The 24,657-nt window shown below is 42.2% G+C and overlaps 2 protein-coding genes across 3 annotated transcripts in view; both read right to left on the bottom strand.

The window, feature by feature from the left end:
- Positions 1-1,386, bottom strand: part of tmem145 (transmembrane protein 145) — a 62,888-nt gene extending 61,502 nt beyond the window's left edge. Inside the window, exon 1 of the mRNA XM_060900167.1 lies at positions 1,186-1,386. Within this exon, the coding sequence (XP_060756150.1) occupies positions 1,186-1,281 (96 nt within the window). The 5' untranslated portion in view covers positions 1,282-1,386. The remainder of the gene's footprint in view (positions 1-1,185) is intronic.
- Positions 1,387-5,355: 3,969 nt separating this feature from the next.
- Positions 5,356-24,657, bottom strand: part of lipeb (lipase, hormone-sensitive b) — a 76,147-nt gene continuing 56,845 nt past the window's right edge. For both annotated transcript variants that reach the window (XM_060900160.1, XM_060900161.1), the window contains exons 5-13: positions 24,459-24,604; positions 24,102-24,287; positions 23,798-23,944; positions 20,460-20,604; positions 19,975-20,202; positions 19,611-19,757; positions 15,474-15,730; positions 13,457-13,717; positions 5,356-10,370 (exon numbers count right to left, since the gene is read on the bottom strand). In XM_060900160.1, the coding sequence (XP_060756143.1) occupies positions 10,071-10,370; positions 13,457-13,717; positions 15,474-15,730; positions 19,611-19,757; positions 19,975-20,202; positions 20,460-20,604; positions 23,798-23,944; positions 24,102-24,287; positions 24,459-24,604 (1,817 nt within the window). In that variant the 3' untranslated portion in view covers positions 5,356-10,070. The remainder of the gene's footprint in view (positions 10,371-13,456; positions 13,718-15,473; positions 15,731-19,610; positions 19,758-19,974; positions 20,203-20,459; positions 20,605-23,797; positions 23,945-24,101; positions 24,288-24,458; positions 24,605-24,657) is intronic.

Below are 24,657 nucleotides of genomic sequence, written 5' to 3'. Positions count from 1 at the left end.
TGAGACACTACATCATTATTATGAGATAGAAAGTCATAATTATGAGACACTACATCATTATTATGAGATAGTTATAATTATGAGATACTATAGAAATTCATAATTCTGAGACACTACACCATTATTATGAGACACCACATCATTATTATGAGACAGAAAGTCATAATTATGAGACACTACATCATTATTATGAGATAGAAACTCATGATTATGAGATACTACATTATTATGAGATAGAGTCATAATTATGAGATACTACATTATTATGAGATAGAAACTCATGATTATGAGACACTACATCATTATTATGAGACAGAAAGTCATAATTATGAGACACTACACCATTATCATGAGATAGTCATGATTATGAGATACTACATCATGATACTATTATGAGATAGAAAGTCATAATTACGAGATAGTATTGAAAATCATGTTTATGAGATACTACATCACCATTATTATGAGACCTTAAGTCATACTTGCTGTATGAGACACTTCATCATTACTGAGGAGAAAGTCATTATCATGAGATAGAAGGTCTCAAGTCTGAGATAATTATCGTATTATTATGGTGGCGAAAACGGGCTTCCATCGGACACCTACCGTACTATGTCGGTCGTTATTTTATTAATCCCCAGCTCATTAGAAAATCAAGACTCGGTGCTTTCTCATGGCGAGTTTTGTTTTAAATAGTCTGGCCGGCAACGGACAGTTTACATCACGTGACCTGTCGCTGAGCCGAATCCAAGGCCTATTCACGTCGGTAACGGGCTTTATAACGTCCTTATGAGTGTTCAAACGGAATTATAATCACATGGATGCGGGGCTGCACAATAAGATGAGCTCCAGCACATCATCTCGCGATAACATGTGCGTATTTATATTGATATTTATGCATGACGTTAACAGAAGAGGACAACTGACATAATGCACACCTGTAACATGGTATTCAGGAACATCAAGGTAAGTTGTAATGGTGTGTGTGTGGTGTGCGGCTGTGCACGCGACGCTGTTGAGAAAGCCATATCCCCCTTCTGCCGTCTGGACAGATGTGGCCAAACGCAGGCGCGCGCACGACAACGCACTAATCGAGCCTGTAATAGTGGAAGCTTCTAAAGGCAAAGGTCTGAGCCATCTACCCGACTGCGGGCACAAAACACACATCACCGTCCAGCATCTCACCTCTTTAGTGTTCACGACACCCTTGACATATTTCCCCCAGACAGATCCGTCACACAAGAGACTCCACACAATGGCAAGTCCGAGAACTCTATCCATTTTTCTTTTTTTTCTTTCCCCTCTCTGCCCTTGTTCAGGAGTGTGCAGGAAAGGAGAGCTTTCGGATGAGACGAAGAGCTGCGGTTCACGGAGCCACAATGCACGCTCCCGACACCCCTCTGCTCATGCACGCGACGCGTCCCCGCTCCCGGACACAGGAACGCGCTTTTCAAAGAGCACGCGCCGCTGTGAAACAAACTGAAAATGTTGTTTTTTGTTTGTTTGTTTTTTAAATCAGTTTCATATTACTGTTGTCTCGAAGCCCGTTTCCGCCATGAGAAGATTTCTAATAATAATGATTTAATATTTTAGAATAATCTGGTAATTTTCTCATAATAAGAATGATGTCGTCATAATGACGTAGTGTCACATAATTATGACTTCCATCCATCCATCCATCCATAGCCGCTTATCCTGTTCTACAGGGTCGCAGGCAAGCTGGAGCCTATCCCAGTTGACTACACTCAAAAAAACCAACATGGGTGTCTGTTACATGAACCTAAGTCTAACATGTAACCGTTGACATTTAGGCCACTCAACAAAATTGTTTCTGGCTAAGTTAACGCATTTTACTTGGGTGGAAATACTTTCCATAATTTTATTATGTTCACTGAGCAAGTTATTTTTTTGAGTGTATGGGCGAGAGGCGGGGTACACCCTGGACAAGTCATGGCAGGGCTGACACAAACAACCATTCACACCTACGGTCAGTTTAGAGCCACCAATTAGCCTAACCTGCATGTCTTTGGACGAAACCAGAGCACCCGGAGGAAACCCATGCAGACACGGGGAGAATATGCAAACTCCACACAGAAAGGCCCTCACCGGCCACGAACCAAGAACCTTCTTGCTGTGAGGCGACAGTGCTAACCACTACACCACCGTATCCATCCATCCATCCATCCATAACATCCATCCATTATCTTTAGCTGCTTATCCTGTTCTACAGGGTCGCAGGCAAGCTGGAGCCTATCCCAGTTGACTATGGGCGAGAGGCAGGTACACCCTGGACAAGTCATCGCAGGGCTGACACAAACAACCATTCACACCTACGGTCAGTTTAGAGCCACCAATTAGCCTAACCTGCATGTCTTTGGACGAAACCAGAGCACGCGGAGGAAACCCATGCAGACACGGGGAGAATATGCAAACTCCACACAGAAAGGCCCTCACCGGCCACAAACCCAGAACCTTCTTGCTGTGAGGCGACAGTGCTAACCACTACACCACCGTATCCATCCATCCATCCATCCATCCATTATCTTTAGCTGCTTATCCTGTTCTACAGGGTCGCAGGCAAGCTGGAGCCTATCTCAGTTGACTATGGGCGAGAGGCGGGGTACACCCTGGACAAGTCATCGCAGGGCTGACACAAACAACCATTCACACCTACGGTCAGTTTAGAGCCACCAATTAGCCTAACCTGCATGTCTTTGGACGAAACCAGAGCACCCGGAGGAAACCCATGCAGACACGGGGAGAATATGCAAAGTCCACACAGAAAGGCCCTCACCGGCCACAAACCCAGAACCTTCTTGCTGTGAGGCGACAGTGCTAACCACTACACCACCGTATCCATCCATCCATCCATCCATCCATTATCTTTAGCTGCTTATCCTGTTCTACAGGGTCGCAGGCAAGCTGGAGCCTATCCCAGTTGACTATGGGCGAGAGGCGGGGTACACCCTGGACAAGTCATCGCAGGGCTGACACAAACAACCATTCACACCTACGGTCAGTTTAGAGCCACCAATTAGCCTAACCTGCATGTCTTTGGACGAAACCAGAGCACCCGGAGGAAACCCATGCAGACACGGGGAGAACATGCAAACTCCACACAGAAAGGCCCCCGTATGCCACTGGGCTCGAACCCAGAACCTTCTTGCTGTGAGGTGACAGTGCTAACCACTAAAACACTGTGCTGCCTCATTATTATGACATGTGACTTAATTTTTTTTCCCCAAGTGGTGTAAACAAGCTTCGATACTTCTATGTCATGAGACATAGGGGGGAACCAAACAACTGTATGGCTTGATTGAGCTCAAATTGGACCCTGAAGCTGTGAGGTGGCAGTGCTACCCACTGCACCACTGGTCCCCTGCCACCAATGCAACCAATTGTATGTCGCCTGTAATCTCTACCCAAACAAAGAATTAGGTAGAAAAAAACGTGGAGGAATGCTTAGTAGTAAAAGGTGTCTCATGCAGTTTGCAGGTGTGCTGTGATCCTCATACAAGGGAAGGTTTTGAGGGGCTGCTTCAGGGAAAACGCTGTTGTGGAACCTGGTGGTGGTAGCATAGATGCTGTGGTATTTTCTGTCAGGTGGCAGGAAGATGAAGAGTCCATGAGGGGGGTAGAATTAATCATCCACTTGCCTTGTAGATGCAGTATTTGTGGTCAGATGTGTAAAGGGGGTGGTAGAGGAACCACAGTAATCTTTTCAGCTGGTTTCATAGTCTGCTGTGAATAAAAGTGCTAAAAACTGAAAATAACGAGCAGAATTTAAGTAGATTCAGATGACAGGAATAATGCAACATATAAAGAAATTATATTCTGTTTTTAAATGATTTGTTACTAGATGTGCAAAAATTTAATGTACCTCACACTAACATTTCTTAGTCTCTCCATGTCAGTATAGTTTAAATCTAGTGATTTTCCAGCCAAGTCTTAGATATTATATTTAAACAAAAAAAGACCTCAGGAAGGATACATAAATTGACTTTAACTCCATCCCTTGTTGTTTCTGTAAAGTTGTGTTTACTGTATTACTGTCAAAGGGAACAAAATATTTTTTTCCCACAAACAGATCACAGGTGGTGTTGATCTTTAGCTCCTGGCCTTCAACAAGTTCTTCAGCTTCTTTGTGCATGTTAGATAATGCTGGTGTGACACTGTGGTGGGGCGGCACGGTGGTGTAGTGGTATAGCACTGTCACCTCACAGTAAGAAGGCCCTGGGTTCAAGCCCAGTGGCTGACAAGGGCCTTTCTGTGTGGAGTTCGCACGTTCTCCCCATGTCTGTGTGGGTTTCCTCCAGGTGCTCCGGTTTCCTTCACAGTCCAAAAGACATGCAGGTTAGGCTAATTGGAGGCCGAGCAAGCTGGCGGTAGATTAAGTGTGCTGTCGATAGACACAGACAGCCTCGTAAGAGGCTGGCAACTGACCAGCCAATTGGCCTACAGGGTGTCAGGATGGAAAGAAAAAAAAAAAACACTGTGGTTGGTCATCATGTGATTGATTTTATGTTACACTTCACTATAATGGGCGGCACGGTGGTGTAGTGGTTAGCACTGTTGCCTCACAGCAAGAAGGTTCTGGGTTCGAGCCCCGTGGCCAGTGAGGGCCTCTCTGTGCGGAGTTTGCATGTTCTCCCCGTGTCCGTGTGGATTTCCTCCAGGTGCTCCGGTTTCCCTCACAGTCCAAAGACATGCAGGTTAGGTTAACTGGTGACTCTAAATTGACCGTAGGTGTGAATGTGAATGGTTGTCTATGTGTCAGCCCTGTGATGACCTGGCGACTTGTCCAGGGTGTACCCCGCCTTTCACCCGTAGTCAGCTGGGATAGGCTCCAGCTTGCCTGCGACCCTGTAGAACAGGATAAAGCGGCTAGAGATAATGAGATGAGATGTATAATGTTGGGTGGCATGGTGGTGTAGTAGTTAGCACGGTCGCCTCACAGCAAGAAGGTCCTGGGTTCAAGCCCAGTGGCCAATGGGGGCCTTTCTATCTGGAGTTGGCATGTTCTCCCCGTGTCTGTGTGGATTTCCTCTGGGTGCTCCGGTTTCCCCCACAGTCCAAAGACATGCAGGTTAGGTTAACTGGTGACTCTAAATTGACCGTAGGTGTGAATGTGAGTGTGAATGGTTGTCTGTGTCTATGTGTCAGCCCTGTGATGACCTGGCGACTTGTCCAGGGTGTACCCCGCCTTTCGCCCGTAGTCAGCTGGGATAGGCTCCAGCTTGCCTGCGACCCTGTAGAAGGATAAAGTGGCTAGAGATAATGAGATGAGACTTCACTATAATGAATGTATGCAAAGCAAGTTTATTCATCAATTATGACCAAAGGAACTTGTAGATGTTGCATGCTTTGACAATATTTTTATTGTTTATTGCATAAACCACAAACCACCTGTACAACACAACATATGCATCAGGACACAAAAAAGCTTCAGGCTACGTTTATTACAATAACAAACTCTCGAAAATATATACTGATTTAAAAAAATAAGAAAATGCATATGATATCTCAGCAGAACTGGGAAGAAAGCAGCAGGACTGCACTTTGACCTTTGGATTACATTTAGATTTATATTACGTTTAGACTAAAAAAATTTGTAAATTTTTGGTACTTTTTCCAAATGTAAATCTGATATTTTTTTGTCGACATATTCTCTCCAGAGATATATGAAACGTGCAAAAATTTACAAGAAATAATAAGCAGGATAGGTTTTAAGAAAGGTTTAGCTGATAACCAATATCTCATTTGTTTGAACAAATCAATACACATTTCTTAAATAAAATCTGTTCTTCCTATGATATATATGATATAATTCAGCCCTGCCTTTAAAGGACGTGAATAAATAAAATCTTTTTTTTTTTTTAAATCTAAGTGTTTTTATTAGTTGTTCTATGCTTTGTGCTCCTATCAACTTGTACATCATTTAAAGAATTCAGTATAAAATCCGCTGCTCCAAAACCAAACCGATACAAGCGAATGTTTGAGGCAGGGAAAGTAGAAATACATTCAATTTCCATTTATATTTTTGCACTTGTGGTGTTTTTAATAAAGGAAAATTTGTTACAAAAACGTCTGTGCTCATGTGCGTATGAATAGTACATTATAGCTCATAGTGTAGTGTATATTGAATAACTTGTCATGATCCATAAAGTGCAGGTTTTCTTAAGAATGGAAGAGAAACACACAGTAACTCCAGACACAGACAATTCACTCTTAATGACTGACGCTGCAAACACAAAAGCTGCAGTTAATTAAAGGACTAGAGAGGATTTTAAGGATAATACTTTAACAAGAAGCCACACAAGCCAGGAAGATCTACGCATTCACAAAGAGCTATAATTAATACTCTGGAAATAAGCATCTGTTAGTCTGCTGTATCAATCATACTACACTGGCTCATGTAGAGGAAGCAGACCTTCAGAGATATCATGGCCCAACACTACCACAAATAACACCACGGTAACTGACACGGTAATCATAACAGAATACACGACTACTATCACTTAATAATAGTTTAATAGCTGTTAATTAATCGCTGTTACAGAGATGGAGGCAGATGAGGTAGCAATGTGTTGTCTAATAGAAATAGGCATGAGAATACTGGCTTGGTGAAATGCTTCATTAGTGAGCCTTTCAGGTCTCCAGAGTCAGGGGTGGACAAATCAATAGCCATTATCCTGGGGCAAGCAAGCAGACGGCACGTCCAGTTTATTTTTTATTCGTAGTATTCACAGATGGACAAGTAGGTTTAATAGATGCAGCAGTGGCTCATGACCATAGATTTTGGTGGAAGAGGACGATATTAAATGATTACAGCCTCAAACAACATTAAACTAAGAGCGGACTGATGCTATGGGATACAGTCTAGTGAATTTGAGTGATCCTGTAATCGGCAGTTCAGAGTCAACAACACAGTCATCCAGCATACAGTTAAGATGGTTTATGTTTCGTCAAAGGTGTTCAGTGATAATTTGCGAATGCCAACAAGTATGGATAGTACATTGAAAAAAAAACCACACCGGTCGTCGCACAGGTTATCAAGGACCGCGATCCCCAGTGAGGAACCAGACTGGGATCAAGAAGTCTGCTACTGGAACGAACTCTTCCACCAATCAAGAGCTAGAGGAACCCCACACCGAGTCGTCACAGACTCATAGCGGCCCTCTGGTTGCTACAAATGCGAATCCGTCTAAAGGACAACGTCAAAAATAGACCAAGGAGTATAAAGAAGTAATGGAAGCATTCTACTAGGTACAACTTAACCCTAACACTAGGATCAGCTCATATCCTGAGGAGAGTGCTTTCCATTTAACTCCAGTCCCTCAAGCGACCTCAGGTCCACAGGTTGTTCCCGGTCCCTGAGGTAAAATAACAAAACAGAAAGGCAGGGGGGGGACTCATGAATCAGGGTTCCCAGGTTTCAGCAAAATTTCCACCCCACCTACATCTCAAAAACCACACACACAAAAAAAAAAAAATCTGAAGATAGCCCCAAAATGTAGGCATTTCAAAAGAGACACAAACCTTTCTTCTTTTCCTCAGCCTTTGTGCGGTCACCATAGTGTACACGCATTTTTGAGGTATGGATATAATCAAATCTATACCTTCCCTTTCCTTCTTCGAATCTCTGCAACATAAATGGTTCTGTACATCATAGACACATTGTCTGCACGGACACTTTGCCTTTGGCTTGAGGAAATTAATTAGATTTTATTTAGAATATTTGCTCTAAATGAAACAAGATCTTGGCATTTTCAACTAGCGCAAATTGGTGTCAAAATTCTGACCCTGGCAACCCTGCAATTCACTATCCAGTCCTTGGCTCCTCCCCCAAGCATGCAGCAGCAGCAGGATTCGTTCCCCTAATGGACCCTTAATAGCTCTTGTTGCGATTCCCATTTTTGGTTTCTAGGTGTAATAAAACCTCTGTGGATCTAAATGGGGCAGTGCGTGTGCTTCCCTACAATTGCACGTCATCGAGAAAAGTGAGCAAATCAGTGAAATAATAGATTTTTTTTTTTTTTTTACAATGCTGGTCACTCAAAAGAGGTGATTAGTATTTCAGTGGAATGTAAAATAGAATAGTGAAGAAAGAATTGAGGAACTCCATTTGGCTGATGGTGGGCCTCAAACAAAAACAAGCCAACAAACAAACGCTCTAATGAAATTCACAAAGCATTGTTTACTTGATACGCATGTTTAAACGCAACACATTCCACTTCATATGTTTCATTGTGGAGTGACACTACTAACAGGCACTACTCGCCACCTGCTGCACTACACACATGGGTGCATTCCAGTCATCATATGGACGATTATTATTAGTTTGAATAAACTAACTTGTACAGATTACAGATAAACTTTATAAAATCAGCTACATGTGGAAATAGCGTAGAAACAGTGACGAATGCGAGGAAATATACAAAACACCAAAGTTCCAAACCGTCGCATAACTGCTAATTGTACTGCATGTTGGCAAGTATGAGGACGATGGCAACACAGAAATCATGCCCGCTCCAGGAATTGGCGTAGTCACATATTAGTCTGCATCAAGACATTTATCCATTACTAGCTCACCATACTTCAGGGTTAAATTATTTGACATGATACTTGGGAGTGTTTACTTGCCTGATGAATGGCTAATTAATTTATAATTTGTCCATCCCTGAAAGTTGTTGGATTTGCTTTAAAGCTTAGAGGAGTGAAATCTGAAAGTCTGGTTGGGTCAAATAGTTTCACAAATGACATCTACACAGGGAGCCCAGTCATACCCCTGCTAAATGAACTGTCTAATTGGTTCAAGGTTGTGGAAGGATGTTCCTTAAAATACCTCCTGGGTTCTATAAAATGGGTCAGTGTGCAGAACGTTTTAAAAGCTGACAAGCAGAAAGGTAGTAATAGCCACCAAGCAATGGCTAAGACAAGAAAAAGGATTAAAGCCATTAATGCTGAAAGTGCAAAAAAAAAAAAAAAATCCTTATGTATCTCAATGTAATTGCACCAGCAATGATTGGGCTAAAGAGTGCAAGTAGATGATGGCTGATGCTAGGTGAATTATAATTCCGCAGCTCATACCGTAGCTTCCTGTGTTTGAAGCCCAGAAATCCTATTGCGCTGATGAACGTGTATTCAATTGTTTAGGACTTGATGCAAGATTGTTCAACCTCAGAAGAAACATTAAAAATTCTCTAATTAACAACTACAAAAATACTTGGAAATAACATGTAGTAAAAGTACAATTACTTAACACGTAAAACAAAATCTACATTTAAATATATTCATTTAGCAGGCACTTTTACACAAATTGACTCACAACTGAGATACTATGCAAGCCTAGAGCTGAGACATTCAGGGTTAAGGCCCCAATAGTGGTTCTCTGAGAGCTTGGGAAATGAACTTTCTGCCTTCTGATCACTCGCACAGAACATTAACCCTGGAGCTATCTATACCCAAATGGACTCTGAAAAGCCATGTGTATCAATCAGTCAGTATTTTCTTTTTTTTTTTTTTCAGTTTCAAGACCATATATAAAGCTTGCCTATGGCATAAGCGTGAAGTTCAATAATAATGTGCGTCAAAAAGCTATATTAGAATAACATTTATGAAAATTCAGCTTGAGGCCTGGACAAGACAGGAAGCATTTGTCTCCATGCTGGTATTTGTACGATTCGGAATCAGAATCTCAACAAAGCAATACAGTGCAGAGGCAAAGTGGCAATATTTTAGTTGTGCATGTTTGAAAAGTGCAAGTGCACATGCACAGTATAACACAAAAGCAGTAGTGACTCCTCTCACCTCTATTCACTTACTGCCAAACACTGATCAAGTATCAGTGAAAGTGCTTCCGTGAGGCATTACTGCATCATTTTACTCATTCTTGTTCTGTTGGTTCGTTGCACAGTGAATCTAGTCAGTCTTTCACCTTAAATTTCTTTTTGTTAAAAATAATAATTAAAAAAAAAAAAAACCCTCTTCCTTTTTTATTATATTTGTTCTTCAAATCTCACCTCATGCATCAGCTTTGTTGGTCACTACACCACTTTCCACCTTTCAAACTACACCCTCTCTTCCATCCTCACTAGTGGTCGTTTGAATGAACCTGAAGCACAATGATCGGTCCTTTCCAGCTTGCGGTGTTTGTTTATCTCTGGAGGCAGGTCTTTCATAGTGAAGACATCTTTGATCCTCTCCATGCAGACATTTGAGGCTTCATGGGTTTCCTTAGAGAGCTGGGACAGGCTAAGGAAGCCATGCGGGAGGTCGTCCACTACACACAAAGTCACAGGTTGGTCAATTTTCCGTAGTCGCCGGGCGAACATCACAGAGTCGTCTAACATGGGGTCCAGAGCACAGGCCTAGAGGAAATCAGAGATTCAAGGAGCCATTAATAATTGGAATCAGAAAGCATATTTTATAAGGCTGTAACACATCACTACGGTATCGGTTTCTGTTTAGTGCTCCAAATATCTGTCTAACATCAGTATTTGGATTTAGACTTGAAGTGGGTGTGGCCTAAACCAAAAACACTGGAACAAAAACCCAGAGGTATGAATGTCATCAATGCTAGTATGAAGTGTGAATATTTATATAATAGTGAATCAAAAACTTACAGTTGCAATCAGAAGTTTACATACATGGACATGAACATCATCATGGACAAGAACGTCATAGCAATAATGCGCTTTCAATAATTTCTTGGAACTGTTCTTTTTCTGTGGCAGAATAATTGTACAACATACATCTTTAATAGAAAAAAATAAGAATTTGGTGCACAAATTTTAGAGTTTTCAGAAATCAATACAGGGTCAAAATTATACTTACAGGATCAAAAATATACATACACACTCGGATTATTAATTCAGTGGTGCTGAAAGTCCCAAAATGTCTTAACTTGCCAAGGCCTCTTAAATTCCTGTTAATGATCATGACTGATGGCAGCTGGTAGCTTCTCTGTGCAAAATAAAAAGGGTTTGTTTGCCAGCACTCAATGGATTTACCAACACTTTACACTGGAAAAGTCCAAGGAGCTCAGTGCAGATCTGAGAAAGAGGATTACAGATTTACACTCAGGACCATTTCTAAACAACTACAGATTCCAAGATCAGTTTAAACAACTAAGTTATTGGGAGGTGTAACCACTTTGCTGGAAGAAGACCCAAACTGTTACCCTCAGTTGAGAGGAAATGTCTACAGTCAAGCAAGTTTTACACTGCCATGGACTGAGAAGCTCCTGTCCAAGAAAGAAGCCTCTGCTGCAAAATCGACACCTTCAAGCTCAGCTAAAGTTAGCAGCTCACCACATGGACAAAGAAAAATTCTTCTGGAGGAAAGTGTTATAGTCAGATGAGACAAAAATTGAGCTGTTTGGTCAAAATGACGAGAGGTACTCAGGAACACTGTACCAGTTGTTAAGCATGGTGGTGGTAGCATCATGCTCTGGGGCTGTTTTGCTGCCAGTGGAACTGGTGCACTGCACAAAGTGGACGGAAAAATGAAGGATGAGGACTACCTTAGAATTCTTCAGCATAGCCTCAAACCATCAGAAACTTGGACACAATTGAGTGTTCCAACAGGACAATGACCCTAAACACGCATCAGAGCTCATTGTAGAACGGATAAAGCAGGCTAACATTAAGCTCAAAACAAGTCCTGACCTCAGCCCTATAGAAAATATCCGGACTGTGCTTAAAAGTTGAGTCCGTGCCAGGAAACACACAAATTTGATTGAACTCTACCAATTCTGTCAAAAAGTGTGGACAGATATCCACCCAGAATTCTGCCAGAAGCTTGTTGATGGCTACTAAAAGCATCTGGTCAAGGTGAAACATGCTAAGGGACATTTAACCAAATATTAGGTGTGCTGTATGTATATTTTTTGACTCTGTATGTATAATGTTGGGCGACACAGCGGTGTAGTGGTTAGCACTGTCGCCTCACAGCAAGAAGGTCCTGGGTTCGAGCCCAGTGGCTAATGGGGGCCTTTCTATCTGGAGTTTGCATGTTCTCCCCGTGTCTGTGTGGGTTTCCTCCGGGTGCTCCGGTTTCCCCCACAGTCCAAAAGACATGCAGGTTAGGCTAATTGGTGGCTCTAAATTGACCGTAGGTGTGAATGTGAGTTTGTGTCTATGTGTCAGCCCTGTGATGACCTGGCGACTTGTCCAGGGTGTACCCCGCCTCTCGCCCATAGTCAGCTTATAGGCTCCAGCTTGCCTGCGACCCTGCACAGGATAAGTGGCTACAGATAATGGATGCATGGATGTATAAATGTTGATCCTGTGTTGATTTCAGAAAACCCAAAAATAAATTAAAACTTGTACGACCAAATTCTTTTTTTTCTATTAAAGACATATGTCATACAATCATTCTGCCACAGGAAAAAAAAAAATCAAAGAAATCATTGAAAGCACAGTAGTGCCATGACATTCATGTCCGTGCATGTAAACATCTGGCTGCAACTGAAGCATCTTTAAAATTCTAGCTGAAATACTGCAAGTGTGCCAGCTGGCAAAATATTGGAAATTTTTATGCATATATAGTACTGTACAAAAGTCTTAGGCTTTTGGTAAAGAAATGCTGTAGACCAAAAATGGCTTAAAAATAATTAAATGAAATGTTTCAACATTTAAAAAAAAAAAAAAATTCTCAGGTACAATGAGTGCAGTTTTATAAGGAAATGAGCTGTAGATTTTACTGGGCATCTTACAGAACCAGCCACTTTGACTGTCACACTCGCTTCTTCATTTTGCAGCAAAACCCAGTAGCCTTCGTTATGTTTTCTTTTTTTAATCTGAAAACTGGGTGGCACGGTGGTGTAGTGGTTAGCGCTGTCGCCTCACAGCAAGAAGGTCTGGGTTTGAGCCCCGGGGCCGGCGAGGGCCTTTCTGTGCGGAGTTTGTATGTTCTCCCCGTGTCCGCGTGGGTTTCCTCCGGGTGCTCCGGTTTCCCCCACAGTCCAAAGACATGCAGGTTAGGTTAACTGGTGACTCTAAATTGAGCGTAGGTGTGAATGTGAGTGTGAATGGTTGTCTGTGTCTATGTGTCAGCCCTGTGATGACCTGGCGACTTGTCCAGGGTGTACCCCGCCTTTCGCCCGTAGTCAGCTGGGATAGGCTCCAGCTTGCCTGCGACCCTGTAGAACAGGATAAAACGGCTACAGATAATGAGATGATATGAGAACCTGAAAAAGTGCTCTCTTATGTAATATGCTGCTCAGACACAAACTTTTTTTCTTTAACATTTAATTTTGTGCTGGAAAACAATCGTTTGGAACTCTACAATGTTTTTGTACTGACTCGATAATGTAGAAGTCATAAACTAGAAATCTATAAGTTTGTATGGAAATAAATAGGGTGCCTAAGGCTTTTGCACAGTACTGTAATTGAAAACCAAAAATGATAAAACATGGTAGGAAACTGCAAAATCTGCTAACAGTATCTCTTACCACTATATGAACAGGAGGCAGTCCCTTCAGCATGTGGTCTGGAGCCAGAACAGGTGACATGTACGGATTTCTAAAGATGGGTGAGGAATCTACGTTCATTTTGGCAAGCTGCTCTGAGCGCAATGGCTCAAAGTCCCCAGGAAACCCTCGTGGGTTTTCAGAGTGTCCTTCTCCATCAGGGGGAGGTGCCGCCACGGACAAGATTGAACTTGACACAGCAGGGTCGACCTCTTTGAAGAAAAGTATATTTATATCCTCTGGCTAGAACAGAAATTGAGTAGAGAGAGAGAGAGAGAGAGAGAGAGAGAGAGAGAGAGAGAGAGGTGAGCACAGGAGAAAGTTTGACGACAAAACTACACTGTCTTGCAAAAGTATTCATCCCCCTTGGTGTTTGTCCTGTTTTGTTGCATTACAAGCTGGAATAAAAATGGATTTTTGAAGGATTAGCACCATTTGATTTACACAACATGCCTAGCACTTTAAATGTGATTTTTTTTTTTTTTACTGTGACGCAAACAATAATTAAGGTGAAAAAACAGAAATCTGGAGTGTGCATAGGTATTCACCCCCCAAAGTCAATACTTTGTAGAGCCACCTTCTGCCACAATTACAGCTGCAAGTCTCTTGGGGTATGTCTCTATTAGCTTCGCACATCTAGCCACTGGGATTTTTGCCCATTCCTCAAGGCAAAACTGCTCCAACTCCTTCAAGTTAGATGGGTTGCGTTGGTGTACAGCAATCTTCAAGTTATGCCACAGATTCTCAATTGGATTGAGGTCTGGGCTTTGATTAAGCCATTCCAAGACATTTAAATGTTTCCCTTTAAACCACTCCAGTGTAGCTTTAGCAGTATGTTTAGGGTCATTGTCCTGCTGGAATGTGAACCTTTGTCCCAGTCTCAAACCTCTGACTGACTCAAACAGGTTTTCCTCCAGAATTGCCCTGTATTTAGTGTCATCCATCTTTTCTTCAGTCCTGAACAGCTTTCCTGTCCCTGCAGATGAAAAATATCCCCACAGCATGATGCTGCCACCACCATGCTTAACTGCAGGAATGGTGTTCTCAGGGTGTTGGGTTTGCACCACACATGGCATTTCCCATGATGGCCAAAAAGTTCAATTTTAGTCTCATCTGACCAGAGAATCTTCTTTCATGCATTTGGGGAATCTGCCACATGCTGTTGAGCAAACGCCAAATGCGTTTTCTTATTTTTTTTTTCTTTAAGCAATGACTTTTTCCTGGGCACTCTTCCATAAAACCCTGTTCTGTGGAGTGTATGGCTTAAAGTGGTCCTATGGACAGATACTCCCATCTCCACTGTGGATCTTTGCAGCTCCTTCAGTGTTCTCTTTGGTGTCTTTGTTGCATCTCTGATTAATGCCCTCCTTGCTCGGTCTGTGAGTTTTGGTGGGCGGCCTTCTCGTCAGGTTTGTAGTGGCGCCATATTCTTTCCATTTTGCTATAATGGATTTAATGGTGCTCCCTGGGATATTCAAAGTTTGGGATATTTTTTAGAACCCAACCCTGATCTATACTTCTCCACAACTTTGTCTCTGACCTGTTTGGAGGCTTCTTGGTTTTCATGTTGCTTGCTTAGTCGTGTTGCCGAGTCAGGGTCCTTCCAGTACAGGTTGATTTATACAGACATCATGTGACAGGTCATGTGACACTTTGATTCCACACAGGTGGATCTTAATCAACTAATTGTGTGACTTATGAAGTGAATTGGTTGGACCGGCTCTTATTTAGGGGTTTCATACGAAAGGGGATGAATACCTACGCACACTCCAGATTTCTGTTTTTTCATCTTAATTACTGTTTGTGTCACAATAGAAAAATTATTTTCACCTTTCTAGTGGTAGGCATGCTGTGAAAATCAAATGGTGCCAACCTCCCAAAAGTCCATTTTAATTCCAGCTTGTAATGCAGCAAAACAGGACAAACACCAAGGGGGAGGAATACTTTTGCAGGACACTGTGTGTGTATATATATAAATAAAAAATGGTTCCAGGTATACCTTGCTTTCAAGGATTGCTGTGGTGGTGAGGACAGGATGATGGTGAAGTGGGAGGTTGGCACTGTGGTTGGCAGTAGAGCTGGTGCTGTTGTGGCTGCTGCTGGTGGATGTGCTGGCAGTGTGGGTGACCAGATCCTCACATGTGTGGCTTTTGAGAGATTCTTTTTTCACTGAGAACTCCGAGGATGTTCCCGGAACCAGAGGGTCAGATTGGGTAGAATTGAGAGTCCCCTCAGAAACACTGTACCTCATGGTATCTATAAAGAGGGAGGTGGAATCAATAAAGAGACAAGGGGTTTTACAACAAACAGCCATGGTATCTGTTGTGGGAAAGAATGTCCCGGAGATGGAAAAGCTGGGTGTAGCAATTTCTTTTAAAAGCATGCTTAAGAAATGGCCCAAAGAAAGCATTCTGAAAATTGAGAGAGAGCCCATGCTGTTATTTATTCCTGACTAATGAAAGGAACAAATAATCTAAATACATAGTCATGAAAAGAAAAAGTGTACAGTTAAAGATTAGAAAAATGTTGCCTGGACCTTTTTCAATCTTCAACCGTCCAGTTTTAGTGAACCTGTGCCCACTGTAACCTTAGATTCCTGTTCCTGGCTGACAGCAGTGGAAACCGATGTGATTTATTGCCGTTTAACCCATTTACCTCAATGTTTGCATCACGCCATCTCACGCTCAAGCCTCAAGCACCTCGTGAGCTGTGCGCGCTCTTGGGATGATGGATCATTGCACACACCTGTGACTGATTTCAAGCGCTATCAGCACACGCTTATAAGGACATTGTCTACATATACACTTCGCCAAGTATTGTATCTGTATTTCTGGTCACTATGTTTGTTCCTAGCTATGTTTAATGACTCGGTTTTCTTTGTTTTCATTTTGTTACTCCAACCTTGCCTCAGATTTGTAAATCGTATGCTTGTAAAGAAAACACTTCCCTGCAATTAAGGCCCGGTCCTACAATACCCATAACTAACTACAACCATAAATAAATCGGTCCCCTGCAGTTTATATGGTTGGTGGTCATGCCAGACCAATAACAATACCTATAGCCCAGGCCTGGGTTTATCCGTATTGGTGAGATTTGCTTCTGGAGCGATTTTTCCAGGCCTGGACCTGATCCGATAAAACATCTAACCAATCAGGTAATTGTTTACATGTGATGCTGTCTGAGCGTGTGCCATTTTCCCCAGGCATCTTTCTATATCCTTACTGCATCATGAAGTCACAGAATACAGACTCACGGAAAATAAAAATATAATACAAAGCACAGATCTTTTATTCACGGTTATGTGATTTTCCATGAAATATCAATAGTGAATTAATAAAGTAAACATATAAATGCAGGCAAGATATTTTAATTATGAACTTTGGCAGTCCAAACATTGAATTTTTTTAGACTTCATTTTTTTAAATCCGTAATTCATCATCCGTATGAAATCAGGAACCAATCTGTACTATACCGAAACGTCCGTGACCAATCCTTAAATTATTAGCATCCGTATTAAAATCCGTAACCACTCCGTATTTTGTATCCTTTTTTATTACATTTCCGTAGTCCGTGACCTATGCGTATTTTATCAACCACCGGAGCATGTACATTGGTTGTTTTGAAGTCCAAGCTTTACAGTATGACCCGGAATAATGTGTTACTCATCTCATCTCATTATCTCTAGCCGCTTTATCCTTCTACAGGGTCGCAGGCAAGCTGGAGCCTATCCCAGCTGACTACGGGCGAAAGGCGGGGTACACCCTGGACAAGTCGCCAGGTCATCACAGGGCTGACACATAGACACAGACAACCATTCACACTCACATTCACACCTACGGTCAATTTAGAGTCACCAGTTAACCTAACCTGCATGTCTTTGGACTGTGGGGGAAACCGGAGCACCCGGAGGAAACCCACGCGGACACGGGGAGAACATGCAAACTCCACACAGAAAGGCCCTCGCCGGCCCCGGGGCTCGAACCCAGGACCTTCTTGCTGTGAGGCGACAGCGCTAACCACTACACCACCGTGCCACCTAATGTGTTACTATTTGGAAAAAAACTTCCATGACTGTTCCTAAGTTGCATGCATTTATTTTCCTGAGTGGCAGGACCAAGCGATATTGTAGTCGGGATTATAGTTGTGGTGTGACTGCTCCAGACTGGAACTAAATTTAGGCAGAGGGATAGTCAGAGTTGTAGTTATAGGTACAGTTATTGGTGTTGTGGGACCGGGCCCTTAGTCTGTCTCATCACTGCTTTCCTGACAGCGTGGTTTGTTCTGTGGCTTGAGATGCTTTTCGACTCACCATGGTTGTAAAGAGTGATGACTTGAGTCATCTCATTTGGTACCAATAACCATGCCATGGTTAAAGCAAATGAGATCACATTCTTTCCTCATTCGGATGTAATCATTAACTGAAGCTCTTGACTTGTATCTGCATGATTGTATGCACTGTACTGCTGTCATATGACTGGATAATTTCATGAATAAGCAGAGGTACATGCATGTCTATTAAAAGTAGGAGTGTATATGTACGTGTATGCATAATTATTATCTTGACCAGGCTTCACTGATGCTAGGTTACTGTTCAGAACGACACTTACACTGCCTGGTCCCCCCCCCCCCCCCCCCCAAAAAAAAGGCACACTGTAAAAATCCATTAGACCAGGTTCAGTTTCGATTACAACACACATTCGCCCTGGTATTGTTTCCAAGAAGTTGACGGTTCAATGCTAACCTTCCAGGTTTTAAAAATGCTTAACCCAATTCCACTAATTTCAGCAATTTCATTAGTTGTTTTCTTCTCTCGAAGCAGGACAATTATTTGCCCCTTCTAAAGCACAGTAACATTTTCCATGACCACAGGAATATCTCTTCTGACATGGTTGTTTGAAGAAATGAAAAGCTATTCACTGCATCCATTAGGCTTAAAAGCATTATTGCCAGCCAGGCTTGTAGTACTTGAGTCTGACTCGTGCCCTAATTTTAAGGATTCGTGACTTGACTTGGACTTGAGCACTGATGACTTGGACTCGTACATTAACTACATTCGGACTCGTAAATTGGAGACGAGGACTTGTATTTTTTTCTTTATTTTTTGTAACATGCCATAATAATTTGGCATAAGATATTTATATCTACATTCATTTTTACACTAATTTCATGCAAGAGAATGCACATTCACCTGTTCGTACGTCATGTTCAGGAACAAGCTAACGTTAATGGCGCTAAAATGCCTTTAGAGAACACCTGTAGGATCGTTCGCTTTGCTGATACAGACTTCTCGTGCAGTGGCGGAAAAAAAAAAATGCACTGCTATGTGTTCCATATGTAGAAGAACTATCGAGGAGACGACGGGGACAACCTCGAACTTCAATCGTCATTTGGCAAGACTCCACCCAGAGAAGGAAGTGACGCGCTATGTTCATTGCTCTGTTGATAGCGGGACTTGCTTGCTGACTGATGAACTAGCTAGTGTTAACCCTCTCTCATGTTATTTGCCCTGTTGATAGTGGGCGGGGCTTGCTGAGCGATGAACAAGCTTTTTATCTGTAGCCTATTAACTAAAATCGGGCAGTCGAGCAGTAACGTTAATCCAACACAGTAGCAAAGACGGTTTCACATAAAGGCAGCAACAGCCACTGTCAAATGGTGCGAATGGAGTCTTGTTCTCGGACTTGACTCGAAATTTCAAGGTTTAGTGACTCGACTGCAACACTTGCCAGCTAAAACACATTAATCACTGTAGTAATTATCCAATCAAAATGCTCTCAAGTATTTGCTCATTTAAATCCAAACGGTGACTTTTTTTTGGCCAGGCGGTGTGTATTCTTGCTTCTACCGTATAACTCCACTACAGTTGACAAAAGTGCCAAAAGGTAAAATGAGGCATGATCAGGTAATGAAAACGCAGGTAGAATAATTATAGAGTAACAATATAATAATAAAGTATAAAAAGTAAGACTGGGACAGACAATTATTTTCACACTTGCCTCGTTAATGCAGGCTAAAAAAAAAAAAAAAAAAAAAAAAAAAAAAATACACGTTTGTATGAACTTATTATTTAGCCACCTACTTACACAAATGCATTTATACTGGCTTTCCCGGGATAAACACATGCGCACACACACACCTGCACTTGCTTTGTTGTGGTCCATGAGTGAGTGGATCCAATTTGAAGCTCCCTGTCTGAAGCCTTTGAATAGTAGGGCAGTGTCCTTCCTTATCGCCCCCAGAGTGGTAACTTTCTCTACCTGTTTCTCCTTCTGAGGATCCAAACCTACACACAAATCCATGAATCCACAATGAAGCAAAGGCAGAATTCAGAGAGGGGAAAAAACCAAACCCAGACATACTGAATAATAAAATGGTCATTAATCTGTTCTTGATAGGACAGCTTCGATCCCAGCAGGCACAGCTAAGAACATTCAGAACTATGTTTGTGTAATTTTTCTAAATCATTTGGAATATTTCTCTTCAGCATTCCTGTCGCTGACCTCCATAAGCACTGAGGCAGCGGGAGAGTACACTCAGGGGAAGGAGAGGATCCATAAGACTGAGCAGACGGGATGGCGAGGCACAGGTGGTGAGCATGAAGGCAGGGTATGCAGCCATGATGCCATCCGGCAAGCGTACTCGATGTGCCACGGCCATCATGGACACAGTGACGCACAGGTTCCCCCCTGCACTGTCACCAGCCAGACACACTCGCTCCCCTGTCCAACCTGAATATGATAAAAAAAGCAAGAGTGACAGAGAAGAAAATGAGAAATAAATAAACGCACAGGATGTTCCAACAATCAGAACTTTCACTTCTCGACATGGTGTAAATAAATACTGAGGTTATGCTCATCACGCTGATTTGTCCAAAGAAGGAGTTCAACAAATTTTATATTATTTATATATATAAACAAAGCAATATAGTACAGCAACTGTACCTATAACCATAAAGGATGTAATGACACAAAGGAACTTGACTTACCCAGAATTTCATGGTTCTTGATAGCCCAGCAGTACGCAAAGAAACACTCCTCCAGTGCACGTGGAAATGGGGCTTCAGGAGCAAGAGAATAATCTACTGACAGGATTGGGGCATTCAGGTCCTGCGACCAACTTTTCAGGTATGGCTGATGGTAAGAGATTAAAGTGCATATCACGGGTAAATTCAGGAGCAAGATCAATGTAATTCTCCTATTTTATATTAAACTTTGGTCAAATATCTGTCACATTTTGCGCAATTTTTTTATCTTGCGCAATACCAGAAAAATTCAGATGAAAAATCAAGCCATTTGAGGCGAATTGGTCCGCCTCTGAAAAAACTTGGCATTTGGATTTCCCGGCAAACATTGATCTTCGTGACGTCGCGTGCGGGACGCCTCCCTCTGAATCCTATGCCAGCACTGGTTTGTTTATGAGAAAACGACCTGGTGGTTTTCTGCAAATTTCTTCATTATCGCGTAATTATTAAAATGGTTAACAGATGTATTGTAGGAGGGTGTAGCAACACCAATCTTGATGGGATTAGTACTCATCGTTTTCCAAAAGACCGGACAGGGAGAGAGAAATGGGAGCGCTTGGTCTACACAGGCTGTGCACTGAAACCATGCAAAGCTCGCACAGCCTGCTGGCGCTTCCGCAGGTGACGTCACGAATCTGGCTCCAGGCTCCCTTGGGATTTTTCCAGACGTGTATTGTTATTTTTTTTCTGCTGTAGACAGATGGCCTTGTGCAAAATTACCCTTCTGGATGAGTGTGTAAAGAGACATACTTTCATATAAAAAAAAACAAAAAAACACAAACGAAATTGGTCCAGGATATACACTTTAAAGGAAAACACTATTGCAGTTATTGTCCTTTGTAAAATGTCACAATTATTATGTGTTTACATGTTCATCTCATCTCATTATCTCTAGCCGCTTTATCCTTCTACAGGGTCGCAGGCAAGCTGGAGCCTATCCCAGCTGACTACGGGCGAAAGGCGGGGTACACCCTGGACAAGTCGCCAGGTCATCACAGGGCTGACACATAGACACAGACAACCATTCACACTCACATTCACACCTACGGTCAATTTAGAGTCACCAGTTAACCTAACCTGCATGTCTTTGGACTGTGGGGGAAACCGGAGCACCCGGAGGAAACCCACGCGGACACGGGGAGAACATGCAAACTCCGCACAGAAAGGCCCTCGCCGGCCACGGGGCTCGAACCCGGACCTTCTTGCTGTGAGGCGACAGCGCTAACCACTACACCACCGTGCCGCCCGTGTTTACATGTTGTGTATGGAAATTTTTTTACATTTATTAGCTCACGCCAATGTGTTTAGCCAGTCCCGTGGCAGGAAACCAAATGCAATCGGCTGAAAAGTGGTAGCTGATGTACTGTAACAATGCATAGTTGCGCTAGCTAGTTAAAGGCATTAATACAGACCAAGGGCCCGATCCCAGAACACCGATAACTACAACTCTGACTAGCCCTCTGCCTGAATTTAGTTCCAGCCTGGAGCAGTCACACCATAACTATAATCCTGACTAGCATATCGCTTGGTCCTGCCACTCAGGGAAATAAATGCATGCAACTTAGGAACAGTCATGGAAGTTTTTTCCAAGTAGTAGCACATTATTCCAGGTCATACTATCCAGCTTGGACTTCAAAACAACCCATGTACATACTCCAGTGGTTGATAAAATAGGGATAGGTCATGGACTACGGAAATATAATAAAAAAGGATACAAAATATGGAGTGGTTACGGATTTTAATATGGATGCTAATAATTTACGGCTTGGTCACGGATGTTTCAGTATATTATGGATTGGTTGCTGATTTCATACGGATAAAAAATTAAGAAGTTTTTAAAAATTCAATGTTTGGACTGCCGAAGTTCATAATTAAAATATCTTACCTGAATTTATATATGTTTACTTTATTAATTCACTATTGATATTTCATGGAAAATCACATATATGTGAATAAAAGATCCGTGCTTTGTATTATATCTTTTTATATTCTGTGACTTCATGATGTAATAAGGATGTACAAAGATGCCCGGGGAAAATAGCACACACTCAGACAACGTCACGTGTAAACAATTACCTGATTGGTCAGATGTTTTATCAGATCAGGTCCAGGCCTGGAAAAATCACTCCAGAAGCAAATCTCACTGATACGGATAAACCCAGGCCTGAGCTATAGGTATCGTTATCAGTCTGGTGTGACCACCAACCATATAAACGGCAGGAGACCGATTTATTTATAGTCATCGTTATAGTTCCAGTTATCGGTATTGTATGACCGGGCCTTAAGAGAAATGAAGGAGTATATGGTTATTATGCTCTCCAACACAAACAAAATGTCAGAAAGTCTTTGGCCAAAGTTTTGGTGATGAGATTTGGTGTCCTGTCTTCACATCACATGAAAAATCTATTACAGTATTTAAAGGGGAAGAAAGGGCAATATATAGAGTAAATATAACAACAAAACACACATTAACAAACCTTATTCAAGACTTACAAAAGTTTTTTGTTCTAAGGTTGGAAAGTTATAGTGTTTTGAAAGTAGCTCGAGCAAACTGTTTCCGCAGTTTGAACAGCCCGCCATGATATTAATTTTATCCAATCAGAATGCACGTTCATTTTTTCTGCGTAACACTCATGACGCATGTATGTGCCCAGTTGTGTTGGCTCATTGAGGTTGGGACTAGCACGTGTGAATTGGAAAGTAGGATGAATTGTAAGTGATCGGCTACACAATGCCACAGTGTGTTGCTTTCGGGTGTAATAACAGGACCGATGGAAAGCATAACGATCCTCCAGACGTGTCTTTTCACTCGTTTCCGCTGAAAAACACCAAGCGAGTTCGAGCTTTCTTCTCTTCTTTCGTCATCACCGGAGTCGAGAGTACCTCTCCTAGGTTCAAACTGGTACCCTTCTAAGCCATAGCCTGCTTGCAGTGTGTCTTGCGGGATCTCTTCGTACGATTCGACAGAGCTGTCGCTTTCACTTGATGCGCCCGACGCCATGATTACACGCTTCTCTCCTAGTGCAGTGGGTAGGGCTGACGTCACGGTCTTTTAAAAATGGCGACTCTTGTGCCCGACTATTATATTTACAATTACCAAGATATTTCGTTGTTTTCTAGTATATAAATTTGATAGAATACTTAAGAATACGTTACTTTGTCACATCAACTGTATATATTATATTTGGTACCCCTTTAAATTTGGCTGTTATCTTTATTTTCTCCCAATATATGTTTTAACCTGCTTAATATGGAAAAAACACCAACATACCAAGCGCTGACAGCACAGGAAAGGAGTGTACCTCATGAGATTTCGAAGTCTGTGCAACAAATCCTCCTCCATGATAATGTACCACCAGCCATGGCGATGGAGGGCTCTTCTTAATCTTTACACTCCGAGACACTGACCCACCATCGGAACGGGATATTGCCAACAGCTTCTCGCTGTCCTATTGCAAAAAAAAAAAAAAAAAAAAAAGAGCAATCAAGTAATAGGACATTAGAACTGCAGACAAAAATAAACCAACAGTTTTGCCACATATCAGTATTTCTGAACATAGCCAGAAACCCACCATTTGTATGCGATGTGTGCATGACCTACATTACCTGTCCTTCCCTCAGTTCACTGGAGATGAGTCTCATCTGAACTGGTCCAGGGCCGATGTGGGCAACCGGAGAAGAGATTGTAACCGTATGTGTGGAATCGTCCACCAAGGGTAGGTCAAAGCAATCAGGTGGCACAGAGAGAGCACGGTTCACTTTTACCTGAGTGGAGGTCATACTCGCCAAGCCCTAGTGGAAAATAACCAAAAGACTACATCCTGAACCAACAGCTTGTTCCAAATGTAGTGGCATTTGGAAATATTTCCGATTTAAAACAAGCTGGGTTTTTTTTAAACACGAGTTGAATTAATGCTAACTGTAAGGTGCAGGAGGTGAAATGTAGCAAACATTTATACTGACTGCCAAAACTTCGCTTTCAGTGATATTCCAGAACGTCTTCCAGAAATGAACGTCCAAGTTCTGAGTGATTCGCTCATACTCCAGGCCTCTCAGCTCAGGATCAATGGCATACTTTCCAGAGGTGAATAACGAACTAGCAGCAACACCTAAGAGGGGGGAAAAAAAAAAAAAAAAAAAAAAACAGCACAAGGAATTAATT

The sequence above is a fragment of the Neoarius graeffei genome, chromosome 19 (assembly GCF_027579695.1).
Source record: "Neoarius graeffei isolate fNeoGra1 chromosome 19, fNeoGra1.pri, whole genome shotgun sequence".
Lineage (NCBI taxonomy): Eukaryota > Metazoa > Chordata > Actinopteri > Siluriformes > Ariidae > Neoarius > Neoarius graeffei.
The sequence above is the reverse complement of the archived record's forward strand: the minus strand, read 5'-3'. Positions and strand labels throughout refer to the sequence as shown.